The sequence below is a fragment of the Podarcis muralis genome, chromosome 5 (assembly GCF_964188315.1).
Source record: "Podarcis muralis chromosome 5, rPodMur119.hap1.1, whole genome shotgun sequence".
Lineage (NCBI taxonomy): Eukaryota > Metazoa > Chordata > Lepidosauria > Squamata > Lacertidae > Podarcis > Podarcis muralis.
Genome location: NC_135659.1, coordinates 83,254,663 through 83,270,846, shown reverse-complemented (window position 1 = coordinate 83,270,846; position 16,184 = coordinate 83,254,663). Strand labels below are relative to the sequence as shown.

Here is a 16,184-nt window from a genome sequence, read left to right as displayed (position 1 = left end):
TATTGATGTCTCACCCAGAGATACCTGGCAGTTCTCCTGCTTGCACAATGCAGCACTGGGTGTTCATGTTAAAAGGAAGGAGAACAGCATATTCCAAGCACATTAAGAACTCTTCGCACCATCCAAGTACCTGAGAAGTCTCTCTGAGTGTTGAAAGCTTGTAATAAAAACACAGCACTGTTTGTTGTGTATGCCTTGTAAGGGGATACAGCAGTGAACAGTTTGCACTACAAACTTCTGTATCAGTTTACCTTATCTCTCCTGGATATTCAGATTCTGAAATTGAATATTCTACCTTGATGAAAGGGATAAGATCCATTAGAAGTCTCTTACACCCTTAATGGAACTACAGTTCCTTGGGGCTCCTGGGGAGAGGAAGTAACTTGCTTGAAATCTGTAACATAGATACATCCTGTGTAATCTCCAACTGTTCTGAATCTGTTTTTCTCACTGGCCTGTTCACACTTAATGGCAAGTGTGTTGGTGCACAAGGATGAATTTGCATGTGTCTTGATTTGCTTTCCCAGATGGAAATGAAACCCAAGGGCTGGCTTGGTATTGGCTTCGTCTCATGTTTGTCTGGGGAGAAACAAACCATGAGTGCAGATTCATGCCTACTGCTGAGCTTGCTCTCTGTTTGGTGTCTCCTTCTGGTTCAACACAGGCAGGAGTGGGGCAGGTGCTACTTGAGCTGTGCTCAAGTTCACAGTAAACCATAGTTTGTTCAGACTAGAGATGGAGAACTCGTGGCCTTAGAAACAGAACAAACTGCCTTATCCATCAATTCATTGATTTAGCTCAGTGTTGTCTACATTGACTGATGGCGGCTCTCCAGGATTGCCTATTGAGTTCTCTCCCAATTCTACCTGGAGATGCTGGGATTGAACCTGCATGCTATGCCACTGAGCTATGGACCTTCACCTCCAAAGGTCGCTGGACCACAGCTCTCATAATCCATGACCATTGGCCATGAAGGCTGGGGCTGATGGGAGTTGTAGTCCAACATCTTCTGGAGAGCCATCACTGGTTCACACTATGGCTTTATGTGCCAACGAGGCCACTGTGGGTACAGCTGTTCTGGTATGCAGTGAACAGGTAGTGTTTGCCTGGAATCCAACCATTCTGTTCTGCTGAAAGTTGAAATGCTTTTATTTTGGGCTGTTACGCCACACATTTATCCATTTATGATAGGATCGGTGCACATATGCTCTGGGAGATGCATGAAAATTGAAATGTCTTGGGCAGAAGACTTTGCTACTGTGCTGTAGATGGCATGTTCATGTACCTGTTTCCACACCCAGAGGTTGGTATGCATATAGCTACCCTTGACTGATAGCACGGTATCCTTTGTTGTTTTTGTTGTCCAGGTCACAGAACTGCGGGGACTTAGCACCCTGTTGGTTGGCATGGTGACATGTGACGGCATCGACTTCTTCACAACCCGGCCTCAAGCCATCATTGTGGATATCACTGAACTGGGCACCATCAAACTGCAGCTGGAGGTCCTCTGGAAGTAAGTGTGTGCTGATTCCGCTTGCTAAGATCGCAACGTGTGCTGCACCAACTGGTACCATGAAAAGCAGTTTTATGTGGTCCTGGGTAACATGGCCACCATTTCACTATGAAGGACAAGCTGTATAGTGAATCTGGTGGTTTCTCCTTCTTTGTAAGAGAGAGAACGTGACTGTGTTCAGATGACCACATTCATCTGAGGCATGTATGAGCTTTATGTCCTTTCAGTGTGTTATGTTGTGGGTGAACATATCCGACGACACAGCAATTCTTCAAACAGCTCTTGTTTATTCAGAGGCCAGAACAGAACTGAACTGAAGGGTTCAGTCAGCCTGCTTATAGAGAGCTCCAGTACGCATAATTGTAACAACTTTCTAAAACTATCCAATCACTGAACGTCACTTTTGATCCCTTATTTGCATAACTATCTACAGTATCCCCCTGCTGGCCCAGGGTGAGATGCATGCTGACCCTTCACTCATTTCTTCGCCACAAGCACAACTTAAACCAGGGGCAGAGCAACTCAAGCTCTGTTTGTGCAAGGCTGTAGTGCTGGTGGACTTGGGGGTGGGGAACATGCCCTTGAGCTCCCTCTTCTATCCGCTGCACGTGTGAATGAGAGGAAGTGCCACCAGTGAGAATGGCACTGCTGGCCAGTTGAAAGCCCCCAAATGAGGCTTTCTAGGGAGGGATGAGGCTAAGCTGGCCTGGTAGCCAGTGGATCGCAAACCAGGCCTGCTGCCACCATATGACAGCATCAGACCCAACCTGGGCTTACTCTATGGGCCATTTTCATGCTGGCACATCAACCTGCCTGCTTCCTCCATCTTCCACCCTGACCACGTGTGGCAGGGCTTTGGATGCAGTGATTGCTCTGCAACTCTGCAAGTTTGAATGGCTTTCAGAGCCTCTGATAAACTATAGTTTTCTCTTTCGGCTAAAGCAGCTTGGCGTTGGTTTATTATCCTGGCTTTCCAAAGCTGGCACCTGCTGAAGTTTGATCAGTTACTTTTGTGATTACCCAGCCACTGCACCAGTCAGGGTTAAAATTTGTCTGCTGGCAAGGCAGGGAGATGGTAATACATAACCAGTAATGCATAAAATAGACTACAGACTCAGGATTGTAACTTAAACAAACAAACCAACCCGTCATTTAAGGCATAGTATGGTTATCTTTGCATAGAAGATAGTGCTATTATGAAATCGGAAGAAGATAAAAGCAACGTAAAGCAATGGAATATGGGGATATAGTGCTTTAAGTAAATAATATGGATTAAGAATAGCATTATGTTTGCATTGACAATGCAATCAATTGTAGTTGGTTTTTACCTATCCTGATTGAAGATTTGGGCTCCTGAAGCCCAACAACCGATCTTATTGGGAAACAGAATTTCTGGATTTCACAGGATATCTAGGTTTCCTAGCTTGCTTAGCATTTTGGAATAAAGTTCAAAGTTGCGTATCCAGAGCTCTGAAGCAGCACGTGCAAAAGAGTTAGGCAGCAAGGCTAGGAGAAAGAGAAAATTTCCCAGGACAGGAACTGGACCAACAGGGTAGAATTTTCCACCTTTCACATCAGTTTTATTACTTACATAAGTGAACTTGTGTAAGTTGTTGACTTATGGACTACACTTTCTCCCGGATAGATTCTGATACCATTTTCAATAATGCAATGATTGACCATTTTGAAGGTTGTTGTTTTTCTCTGTGCATTACTTAGCACCTTATTATACAGATCTAACGAGGTTTTTCCAAGATGCTGAGGTCCCCTGCCACTGTCACCAAGAGTCAGCAAAAAATTCCAAGCACCTTACCCAAAAGTGACACAGAATATTTACATTCTCGACATCCATTTTAATCCATCAGGGAGTGGCTGCTGTACAGTCAACTGAAGTTGATGTGTGCTTCAGATTAACATGCCCCAAATGGCAAAGTATGGTTTATTAGAGGCTTCCTAGTTTAATTGTGCATTTTGCACAGGCAGAAGATAATGTGTTCTATTGTGTACACAAAAGGCTTGTGCATATCTCGGCTTAATAAACCAAGATAGAGTGTTCGAATTAGCTCTGTGTTTCAGTGCACACTCTACACCTGTTTGGGACTTTTGCTGCATATATCTGAATGAATGTGAAGCCATTTCTCGTTAATGGTATCTGTTGGATTATAGCATCTCACTGGGGCCTGGGGTCTGTTTGTGATTCAACGTGTACTTCCAGCTACCAGGCTGCTGAAACAGGGCCTTCCTTGAGCCCACAGAAAGTGGCCACCTCTGCTGTCTAGTGAATCTGGTGCTCAGGAGGGTTGGTGGCGGTATAGAATTATATTGGCAGTTCTCTTTCTGTTCTCGCCTGCAGGCCAAGCTCAGCTTAGGTAGGAGCAGCTGCCCCACAACACCTTCAGCTTTATAAATGCCACTTCTGGAAGAAAGGATGTTTGGGAGGAGACTATATTGCCCAGGCTTTATTGCTGACTTCTCTCTCTCTCTCTCCTTCTCTTTTTTAAAAAAAGACTTTTGATTCTTTCTGTTGGTGGCAATTCTGCCAGTGGCTTTTTTTCTGCCCTCCCCTTAACAATGAACTGCTCTGGGTGAACTTGAAGCTCACTTCCCTAGTTCACTGGTAATGTCTATACAAATAATGAAGAATGGAATCTGAAGATGAAACACAGCTGAGAACGAAAGCTCTTTAAGACTGCACAATAAACATTTGGCCGGTACCCAAAATAAGGGGAAGGGAAGGAGGCCACCTGAAACAAATTGTTTATACGTTCATCAGCTTTCCCATGTTTGGATGACCTGAAATGTGTGTTGTGTCAAGTTCCTACTTAGCTGTTCCAGCACAATCACTTGTCTTCCACTTCAAAAATTCACCAACAGTGGTCTTGCTTTTAAAACTTTTTTTAGGGTCATCCTTTTGTAAACTTTTTTTGTGTGATAAATGATTTGCTATTAAAGATTGGCTTGAAATGCTAACGTTGACTGATACTTGCTGCTGGGCGAGGCGTGTGAAGCAATTTTTTTATTTTAAGAAAACACTTTTTAACTAGAAAGATGGCCTTAATCTTTGTAAAAAACCTACTTTGGAAAGCAATAGTTTTATTTATTAGTTCCTGTTATTTATTAGTTTTTGGACTTGTTTGGTGTTTCCTTTTTCCATGTGGTTAAGATGTCTTTGTTTTGACAGAGTTTGCGCATCACGTTAAACCTTAAACCAAATATTACCATGCGCAAGTAAGTGCTGCCCACTTTACTGTTGCTGGGGAGCACCAGTGAGGAGACTGCTGTCGTGCTTGGGATCTGCTGGCGGGCTCCTCATAGGCATTGGGTTGGCTACTGTGAAATCAGGATGCTGGCCTAGACAGGCCTTTGGCATGGTGCAGAAGGATCATGATCGCTGCTCCCCACTCACCCTGTGAGAAAGCTAACCAGAGTGCCTGGCTTAGCATTGTGTGCAAACCAGGAATTGTGGTTTGTTTTGCTTCCTCCAGAAACCATAATCTGTCACCAAGGTTTGTTTGGAGCAAATGAACTTGGATTTGATGCAACACTCAATTGGGATCATAGTTTGTTTCCTTCCAGAGCAATCTCTTCTGCATAGTAAGCCATGGTTTTGTAGCTTATTGCAAGTGTTGGAAACCTTTGGCCCTTCAGATGCTGCTGAACTTCCATCATCCCTGGCCATTGGCCATGCTTCCTGGGGCTGATAGGAGTTGGGTTGAGGTTTTTTTGCTACATTAGCAGCACTGAAGTGAGCTCCCTGGAGTGCAAGCCTAGGAAGTGTGTATGGAGATCCATGCTGCCCAGATGACAAGACCCGCTCCCTTGGCTGATGTGGTCCAAAGGAAAGCAGAGCAATATGCTTGGCTCCAGCTTGGCTGCAGGAGTTTCCGGTAGGAGGCATACAAGATGCCATCCAACCATTTTAGGGACTCCACTCTGGATTTGTGTAGAGTTTACTCCTTAGCCTTTTCTGCTCCTGAAGACGTTCCGCAAGGTAGAGGGTAAGGCCTGGTTTACTCTCGAAGCCTTTCTCACAAATGAGTATAGCCACAGGACAGTGGAGGTTTGTGGTCAGAGTTTTCCTTCTCCTAGATGGGCTACCTTCCCAGATTGACAAGCCCTATCTGCCCCTCTCTTCCCTCTACAGCACATGCAGAAACTACCTCCTTGACCGTTGGACCCACTATTGGTCTCATCCACTCAATCCACTGGAGCCTGTCTTCGCATGCAGGGCAAGACCCTAACTCATTGAGGGTTTGAGACCCATTGGCTACCCTCACCCAGTTTAGCTGGTCATTTGAAGCCGTTTCCAGGGTGTGGCTGCTGTCTCATGCTGACAGCTTCTAGGAGCCACGGATGAGAGCTGTGTGCAGGGGGACCAAACCTGTGGCGGACAAACTGCCCAGAAGGAGCACGATATGTCCTTCCTCAGAGATACTGCCCCTCCCCTAACACCCCAAGTTCAGGAACATCTGGAGGGCCAAAGGTTCTCCACTCCTGGCTTACTGTGACATGCAAACATGGCCACTGCACCATACAAAAGCTGGAATAAACTGGATGTGTAGCACCCTGCTTGTGGTTAACGCTTAGCTGGAATGAAATATTCAACGCAGCAATAGAGAAATTAAAATAATAATTTATTTGTCAGACAAATAAATGAGAGGCACAGTGGTATATGGTTACCAAGCTCTGGCCTGGCCTCCTGCCATTATGGCCAGCACTTATATTCCCTTAATCCAGCCCCCTTTGCTCCTCCTTGGCTGCATCTGTCCAATCAGCCTGGTTGGATTTCCTATTGGCTGCCTGCTATATCCAATCACAAAAGATACACCCACATCCTCCTGTCCTTATATGGAGCACAAAGAGCTATATATTGTTACATCTATAAATGACAAATAAGTAGTAATATATCTTACATGTGTCTCAACAAGGAATATTAATTACCAGCTCACCTCTTGCCCTCTTCGCCCTATTGCCTTCTAAAACAAATGGTTAATCTTAAATTTTTATCTTAAACATATGTCAAGGATCTTGAGTTTCACATCAACATTGAAAGATCTCCTTCATTTGAGAGTTTCTAAACAAATGTCTGACAGCCATATATCAGGACTGCTTGGATGGCTGCTTGGATGGCGTCTTCTTGTCTGACAGGGGGCTGGGCTCAATGGCCCCTGTGGTCTATTCCAACTCTAGGACTCTATGAAATAAGAATCTAACATCTAAATTTGTTACTTTCTAAATCCTTTGCATAGTTACATTTAAGCCAATATATTTAAGCTAATATATTTCATACATTATCATAGGTAACCTTTTAAAAGAATAAAGCTTCTCAAAATAGAAAGGAAGGAACTCAGTAAAAAACAGGTTTTAAAAGGAACCCCTTCAGTTTACCCCCCCTTCAGCCATCTGCTCTCCTCTTTAGCTGTTCCCAATATTTATTACCCTTAAACTCTCTCAGTTTAAGAAAGAAAACAGCTTTAAAAAAGACTTCCCAAAAATGCTTTCTTTCTGCCAGCCAGATGCTTCTCCATTTGGTCTTTAACCTTGGAAAGAAGATCTAGCTCATTTTACTGGGAGGCACATTGGTATAATTTTACTATTTACTCATTCCTAATTATATTTATCTCTGCCTTTGTTATCTTCTGTAACATGTAGGATCAGTGTCCGTTCTCAGCCTGTAATTTCAGCTTTTACGACTTTGAGAATTGTTTTCTGCTATCAATCAAGGGGCCCCTTGTCTAGGAAGAAAACACTGTCAGTGTTTTCTTAAGCAGCTAGCCTTCTTGCCTGGCGTGAAACTTTTAAAAATCTAAGCCCTCTTTAATATACAAGCCTTGATCAAACATTAATAAAATGCAGGCTTATGCCTGATGCCTCATTCCCCCCTTTCAAGCTCAAGGACCTTCGTCCCAAGTGTCCTTGATAGCTTGACCTTCATCATATTCCTGAGGTAAAGCTCTGTATAGGGCCATGATATGAGGTAGAGTTTCATTTGAAACCATCTTGCTAATTGTACTTCTAAAACATGAAATGATACATGGCATCATACATAAAACCATTACCACTACTGTCAAGAAAAACAAGCAAGACAATAGTATCCCTTTGAGTCCTGTGACATTAGGTAACCAATTGGTGAGCCATCCCATATCCCATCCTTCCCATGTTTGTACTGGGACATGTGCTATATTCTCCATCTTTGTAGCCAACACACGGATTGCCTCACCATTATCAGAAATGTTAAAGCAACAGGCATTCCCTGTCAAGTTCAAGACTCCACATAGGCCTCCCTGCTTGGCAAGTACATAATCCATTCCCATTTTCAGCTGCAAAATGGCGGCTCTACTTTCATCCAACTGTTGTGCAATAAGTCTCAAACTCTGGGCCGTTGCATTGGTTACAAGTTCCACTACTGCTTGCAATCGAATTATTCTGTTTAGATTATAGATAGGATCCCGTGCCCCTTGTATGAGCTCACCAGGATTCCAGGAGGCAGGATCATAATAGGCTATAATGCGCTCTGGTGGCCAATCATCAGTACCGCTCCAACTTTGGGTACTTCCTCCTGCTATATGAGAAATATCAGCGTTTCTTCGTGTACGCTTGGCCAAATTAGTAGGCATAATCCACATTGGTGGTAATACCCATCCCAGGAAACAAGTCCCACTCCATTTGGAAGGGAGTTTCTTGTATGCCCATTCTCCACATATCCACCACAACCATCGGGTCTGAGGTTTTTGGTACGTGGAGTACAGAAGGCGAAATATCAAAAGAGGTAGAGAGTTCACAGTGCAGTATGTTAGATTGCCTTTTTCTGTCACAGTTATGTTCCATACCACTTTCCATGCATGAATAAAAGGAGGTGCACAGGGCAAGGTATTCCGAGTTCGATAGGTAGTACCGTGTGCCCAGGTATGACTATTCTTAAAATAATCCCAAGTATAGTGACAATGAGAAGAGCCTATCATGATAGAATCAGCTGCATCTGATGATTTATGTACACAGAATTCCCCTTGTACAGGTATAACTCGTAATGGTTTAGTTGAGTTCCATCCGTGGAAATTCTGTAATTCTGTTTGGTGTGGTATTTCGCTTACCATACCAATGGCATCTAATGGTATCGGTAATAAGGGCATACCTCCCTCTGAATCATCTGGCCCAAGAGAGCAAACAAGGCAATTGGTCCTATTTGCAACATTGGCTACCATTTCAGCTAAACCTACCCACATATTGTGGTCATGGCGGAATCCATATTTAGTCAATTTGGTCAGATTCAAGGACCCTTCCCCTTCCCAAGGGATCAGGATTAATAATAGAATCATGTTGATGTCTAGCATATGCATTCCTTCCACAGAAGAGTACCTTATTGTGATAGCAAATAAATATTAGTCCCAATATAATTCCCCCAGTGACAGAAATGGGGAACCACCAAGACCAAAACATATATCCCGAGGATCCCCAATGAGTAATATCTCTGATAATTGTTCCACAAGGGGGGGCCAGTCAATTAATTGTATAAGAGAATCTTCCCGTTCACAGTCGCTGGTTCAGACGCTCCTCAAGCTTCAGGCGTGCGCAGGTCAGCCAGCTTCCAGGTTGTGGCTGCAGCAGGCCGGTCGTCTAATGTTGCCCGTGACCTAGCCCGTTCCCGGTAGGGCTAGATACAGGGGTTTTTGGAGAGAGTCAGTTTTAAAGGATTAGAGGGGTCACCTTTGCACGTCCAACTGCCTTCGGACTTCTTCAAACGAGAGTGATGAATCCAGGGGGTCACCTCAGCTACCTTCACCGCTGTTGGAGTAGAGAGCAAGACGGTGTAAGGTCCACGCCACTTAGGTGCGAGTGGATCACGTTTCCACTCTTTCACCCATACGCTATCGCCAGCCTGGAACTGATGAATCGGCTCGGCAATGCTGCACGGCGTGCGCTCGAGGACCCACCTGTTAAGAGAAACAAAAACACGGGAGAGAGATTGCACTTGTCCCTGTGTCACATGGTCTCCTAGTTGTTTAAGGTCAGCTGGAATATCCTGAACAAAGGAGGGCGGTCTCCCATACAGGAGCTCAAAAGGTGACAACTTAAGTCTTTTTGTGGGTGCACACCGAACACGAAACAGTGTTATGGGTAACACATCTACCCATCCCAATCCCGTTTCCTGGGTTAATTTTGCCAATTGGGTTTTCAGAGTCCGATTCATTCTTTCAGTTTTCCCTGAACTCTGAGGCCTATATGCTGCATGCAGTCTCCATTTCACTTGTAGGACTTGACATACTTCTTGTACTACTTGATCAATGAACGCTGGCCCATTATCACTTCCAATGCATCTAGGTAATCCAAACCTCGGGATCAATTCAGTGAGGAGTCTCTTAGTTACCTCTCGTGCCTTTTCAGTTCGGGTGGGAAAGGCTTCAACCCATCCGGTAAGAGTGTCTACAAACACAAGGAGATACTTGAATCCCTTAGAAGGGACCAGCTCTGTGAAGTCCACAATTAGACTTTCCATGGGGACATATCCCACATGTTGGATTCCAGGAGGTTGTACCGGTCCCTGCCTGGGATTGTTTTTAGCACAAAGAACACATTTCTGTGAAATGCAAGTTGCTAATTGTGATAGGTTAATAATATACAACTTCCGACTGAGACTCTCTCTGGTTGCAGTACCGCCAAGGTGAGTAGATTCATGATAATTTCTTACAATTGTGCCTGCTAGATGATGAGGTACATAAATCCTATTGTCCGGCAGAATCATCCAACCGTCCTTCACAACTGCTCCTTCCTGTTCAGCCCACTTCCTCTCTTCTGGGGTATAGTGAGGTTTAACTTCTTCTGGAACTACCTCTGGTATGAGGGCTGCTATAAATCCTCCCACAGGCTTTTGGGCTGCCTCTCGGGCTGCTTTGTCAGCCGCATGATTTCCTCTGGTTATTGGATCCCTTCCTCGTCCATGACCTTTGCAATGCATTACAGCAATCTGTTCTGGAGCCCATACTGCTTCTAACAGGATTTCTACTTCAGGTCCATATTTCAAGGCCTTCCCGTGGGCTCCTATTAGACCTCTTTCTTTCCATAGAGCTCCATGTGCATGCAGGGTTAAGAAGGCATATTTAGAATCAGTATAGATGTTTGCCTTACATCCGGCTGCCAATTGCAGAGCTCTAGTTAAACCTATAAGTTCAGCTTTTTGTGCTGAGGTGCCGGCAGGCAAAGCTTCAGCTTCCACAACTTCCTCATTGGTGACCACAGCATATCCTGCTCGTCTGGCACCTTCATGCAGGTAACTGCTACCATCAGTATAATATACAACATCTGGATTTTTCAATGGTTCATCTTTCAGATCGGGTCTACTGGAATAAACTTCATCCATTACTTGGAGACAATCATGTGATTCCTCATCATCTACCTCTGGTAGGGGCAGCAAAGTCGCTGGATTGAGCATATTCACTACTCGTAGATGAATCCTGGGATTTTCACACAATAGGCCTTGGTATCTAGCCATCCTTGGGTTCGTTAGCCAATAACTACCCTTATATTCCATGAGTGTCAGAACAGCATGAGGTACATTCACATACATCGTCTGGCCGAAGGTAAATTTATCAGCTTCTTTGACAAGGCTTGCAGTGGCCGCTACTGCCCTTAGGCATGGAGGCCATCCTTTTGCTACTGAGTCCAATTGTTTTGACAAATAAGCTACTGGACGGTTCCAACTTCCTAATCTCTGGGTCAGGACTGCCGCTGCAATCCCATTCTGTTCATGTACATACAGCTGAAAGGGTTTTTCCGAATTAGGCAGTCCAAGGGCTGGGGCCTCCATAAGTCGTTGTTTGATAACTAAAAAGGCTTGTTGCTGCTCAGGTCCCCATACGAATGGGTCCTTCTCTGCACCTCGAGTGCTTTCATGTAAGGGCTTGGCCAGACTGCTGAAATCAGGTATCCATAGTCTACAAAACCCTGCTGTTCCTAGGAATCCTCTAAGTTGTTTCCTTGTGGTAGGTTCCTTGATAAGGCAAATAGCTTCTTTCCTCTCTGGTCTCAATGCTCGTTGTTGGTGTGAGATGTCAAAGCCCAAATATTTGACCTTTTCTAAACATAACTGTGCCTTTTTCTGGGAAACTCGGTAGCCAGCTTGCCAGAGCAAGTGGAGCAGTTCCTCTGTCCCTTCTTTACAGGTATCAAAATCCTTTGCTGCTAGTATAAGGTCATCTACATATTGCAGAACCACCTTTTCTCCAGGTATTGAGGGGTAACTTGTTAGATCCTTCGCCAAGGCAGTGCCAAACAAAGTTGGGGAATTTTTAAATCCCTGGGGCAATCTTGTCCAGGTTAGCTGGCCTTTTGTTCCTGTTAAAGGGTCTTCCCACTGGAAGGCAAATATAGGTTGGCTCTGTGGTGCCAGCCGGCAACAGAAGAATGCATCTTTCAAGTCCAATACAGTAAAAAATGTTGCTTCTGGTGGGATCAAACTCAGCAAGGTATATGGGTTTGGTACATTTGGGTGCAAGGTCTCGATAGCCTGGTTTACGAGCCTCAAGTCCTGCACTGGCCTGTATTCATCTGTCCCAGGTTTTCGAACAGGCAAAAGGGGTGTGTTCCATTCTGATTGGCAGGGCTTAAGCAGACCATATTTTAATAGGCGGTCCAAATGTTTCTGGATGCCCTCTGCTGCTCGCCGGGGTAAAGGATATTGCTTTACAGATACAGGGGTAGCCATAGGTTTTAAGGTTACTACAATTGGAGCTATATTCTTGGCCATTCCTGGTGGGCTATTTTCGGCCCATACTCCTGGTGGCACCTGTAGGGTTTGGAGGAGCTTGTTTAATTCTGTATCCAATGTGGGTTGGACTTGCAAGGCTGACATTAGGCGCCATGATTGTTCCTTAGGTACTGAAAGGGTAATTATTCCTGCTGCCTTTGATGGCAGTTTCATTTCTGGACCTCGAGGAGTGAAGGTGATTTGGGCCTGCAGTTTGGACAGCATATCTCTACCTAAGAGAGGTATTGGACACTCAGGTATATACAAAAACTGATGGGTTAAACGATGTCCCCCAATCTGGCATTCCAAAGGTTGGAGGAAAGACCTCTTAGCTGACTGACCAGTGGCACTTTTAATGACTACACTTTTGGATGCCTTTTTCTGCAATAGTTCTGGGAGTACTGAGTATTCAGCCCCAGTATCAATCATAAAGTCTATTAAATGGCTCCCTAATTGAATCGTGACCGTGGGCTCCTGGAAGCCTAACTTTATGGAGTCCGGTCGTTCCTAGTCTTGAGTAAAATCCTCCTCTGCCAGTCCAATGAAATTGTCTCTACTCTGTCCTTGTCCAGGTCTCTGATATCTTCCATTTCGGATCATTCCCCGTCCCCGTCCCTGGTTTCTTGGGCCGGAGCCTGGGCCTGGGCCTGGGCCTGGGCGTACTTCTTCCAACCTCAGGGGTTCAGGACACTCCCGCTTCCAATGACCCTCCTTCTTGCAATTCGCACATTGATTCCTTCCCAGTGGTGGATTCCTTCCCCGCCCTCTTCCTCCATTTAAGGGGCGGTAGTCTTGCTTCACTGCTGTGGCTAGCATTACCATCTTTTCCTTCTGCCACTTCTTCTTCTCTTGCTTCTCAGCCTCATCCCTATTCCGATAAACTCGGCGTGCAATGGCCATAATTTGGCTCATCAGCATCCCTTCCCATCCTTCTGATTTCTGAATTTTCTTACGAATGTCAGAAGCGCACTGGGCCACAAATGTAGCAGTAATCATTCTGCTGTTTTCAGGGGCTTCAGGGTCAAAAGGAGTCCATATACGATAGGCTTCTTGCAGCCTCTCTAAAAAGTCTCCCGGACTCTCATTTGGTTTCTGTTCTACTTCTGAGACTTTAGACATATTAGTGGGCTTCTGGCATGCCCTGCGAATACCTTGCACAAGCGTCTGGCGGTAAGTGGTAAGTCTGGCCAGATGAATTGCATTGTTTGGATCCCAATTAGGATCTTCCAAGGGAAAGTTATCTTGGAGATGACGGTCAATATTAAAAATATTTCCCACTCTGGCCTGCTCACGCAAATATATCTGTGCCTTTTCAATTATGTCTCTTCTTTCCTCAGTGGTGAACAGAGTATTCAGAAGCTGGCGACAATCTGTCCAAGTAGGACTATGAGTATTTACTATTGAAGTCACCAAGTCCATCATAGCCTGAGGTTTTTCTGCAAAAGATGGGGTGTGTGTTTTCCAATTCATCAGATCCGTAGTTGTGAATGGAATGTACTGAAGGGTCGAAGTTCGAGGTGGCCTTGGTCCGAGTTGCCCGTTAACCAGCACAGGCTCCTCAAGTGCATCAAATACTCTTCTGAGAGGGGCTACTACGTGATCTTTCTCTTCGCTTTGCTCTAGGGGCCTCAAATCATAGGGGATGGTATTTGTCCCAAGGCGTTCTTTTAGCAGCTTAATACGCCTGGCTGTATTGCTTGCTGACCGATTAAGGTCTCCCTGTAACTTCTGTAATAATTCTCTAGGACTTGGATGTACAGGGGTTTGGGGTAGGCAATCAGTTGTTCCACTAAAAGAGACTGTAGATGGAGTTCTACTGGGACTCACAGATGGAATAACCACTTCTGCTTGGGCTTCATTATAGGACTCCAATGCCTCCTGAAGATATTTATCATAATCTATCAAGGAGTCAAGTTCTGTGTCTCTACCCCCATTATTCGTTCCACTTTCTTGCCTTGGGGTTACAACTGGTGGAGGGTTTGGATTATGCTCCCTTCGATGTGGAGCATAGGGTGGAGGTGGAAGCACCTCTTCCTCTGGTCCCTCAAAAATGGGTTTGAGTTTATTTGGCAAGATTCCTTTCCTAGCTTCGGCTTTTACAGCCAATAATTTGCATCGTTGGACTTTGCATTCCCTTATCCATGGAGGATTTTTATTTAATGTGCTCAGCCAGGAATCTATATATGAAAATTGTTCTGGGCACCCTCCAGTTTCTTTGGTGATGTTAGACCAAAGTTTGCTTACTAAATTTATATCAAAAGTTCCCTGAGATGGCCATCCAGTATTTTGTTTTGGCCATTCTAGTTCACATAACGTTCTCAAGCGCTCTGGCGTCATTTTGACTCCATATGCCCCTGAGAAGGCTTTCTTAAAATTATTTAACATACATTCAAGAGGTGTATTTCCCCCCTTTGAACCCCCAACTCCCATTGTATGGCCCTGTGAAGTATCCACTCAGTCACTCACACACACGCTTCGTGGGTTTCCTTGCCCAGATGGAGTCGCCTCACTGGGAACCGAAGTACTACCCACTCCACACTCAGGTCAGCTACAGATTGCTCTGTACTTTCTCACACATACAATGCGCAAGATACTTCACCACACTCTACCTCCCATTCTTCCCTTTCCCCCCACCAGACCACCATCTGATATACCCAACCACCTAGCGTACTCAGTTCCCACTTACTGAGACGCAGAAGTTTGATCAAGACTTCTCTTCCTCCCAATTAATTGGAGGGCCAAAAATCCCTTTGTGCACTTACCCCTTGGTTGGTTCCGTTTCCCCCCGGTCCGTCGCTGCCAGTGAGCAGGGTATCAGACAGACGAGACTTCTGCGTTCCCCTGGAAAAAATTTTTCCATGCGCGCTGGGTAGGCAGTTTAGAGATCCTCTCTCTTGTACCCTGCTCAGTAGAGCGAAGGGGCTGCGTTCCAGCAGACCACTTATCCGAGTCACAGGAGCACCATAAAATGTAGCACCCTGCTTGTGGTTAACGCTTAGCTGGAATGAAATATTCAACGCAGCAATAGAGAAATTAAAATAATAATTTATTTGTCAGACAAATAAATGAGAGGCACAGTGGTATATGGTTACCAAGCTCTGGCCTGGCCTCCTGCCATTATGGCCAGCACTTATATTCCCTTAATCCAGCCCCCTTTGCTCCTCCTTGGCTGCATCTGTCCAATCAGCCTGGTTGGATTTCCTATTGGCTGCCTGCTATATCCAATCACAAAAGATACACCCACATCCTCCTGTCCTTATATGGAGCACAAAGAGCTATATATTGTTACATCTATAAATGACAAATAAGTAGTAATATATCTTACATGTGTCTCAACAAGGAATATTAATTACCAGCTCACCTCTTGCCCTCTTCGCCCTATTGCCTTCTAAAACAAATGGTTAATCTTAAATTTTTATCTTAAACATATGTCAAGGATCTTGAGTTTCACATCAACATTGAAAGATCTCCTTCATTTGAGAGTTTCTAAACAAATGTCTGACAGCCATATATCAGGACTGCTTGGATGGCTGCTTGGATGGCGTCTTCTTGTCTGACAGGGGGCTGGGCTCAATGGCCCCTGTGGTCTATTCCAACTCTAGGACTCTATGAAATAAGAATCTAACATCTAAATTTGTTACTTTCTAAATCCTTTGCATAGTTACATTTAAGCCAATATATTTAAGCTAATATATTTCATACATTATCATAGGTAACCTTTTAAAAGAATAAAGCTTCTCAAAATAGAAAGGAAGGAACTCAGTAAAAAACAGGTTTTAAAAGGAACCCCTTCAGTTTACCCCCCCTTCAGCCATCTGCTCTCCTCTTTAGCTGTTCCCAATATTTATTACCCTTAAACTCTCTCAGTTTAAGAAAGAAAACAGCTTTAAAAAAGACTTCCCAAAAATGCTTTCTTTCTGCCAGCCAGAT

General features: G+C 44.6%; 1 protein-coding gene across 3 annotated transcripts in view; it reads left to right on the top strand.

Annotated features, from left to right (window-relative positions):
* RIPOR3 (RIPOR family member 3) overlaps positions 1-16,184 on the top strand; it is a 134,389-nt gene that overhangs the window by 77,016 nt on the left and 41,189 nt on the right. For all 3 annotated transcript variants that reach the window (XM_028735194.2, XM_028735192.2, XM_077929278.1), the window contains exon 11: positions 1,368-1,513. In XM_028735194.2, the coding sequence (XP_028591027.2) occupies positions 1,368-1,513 (146 nt within the window). The remainder of the gene's footprint in view (positions 1-1,367; positions 1,514-16,184) is intronic.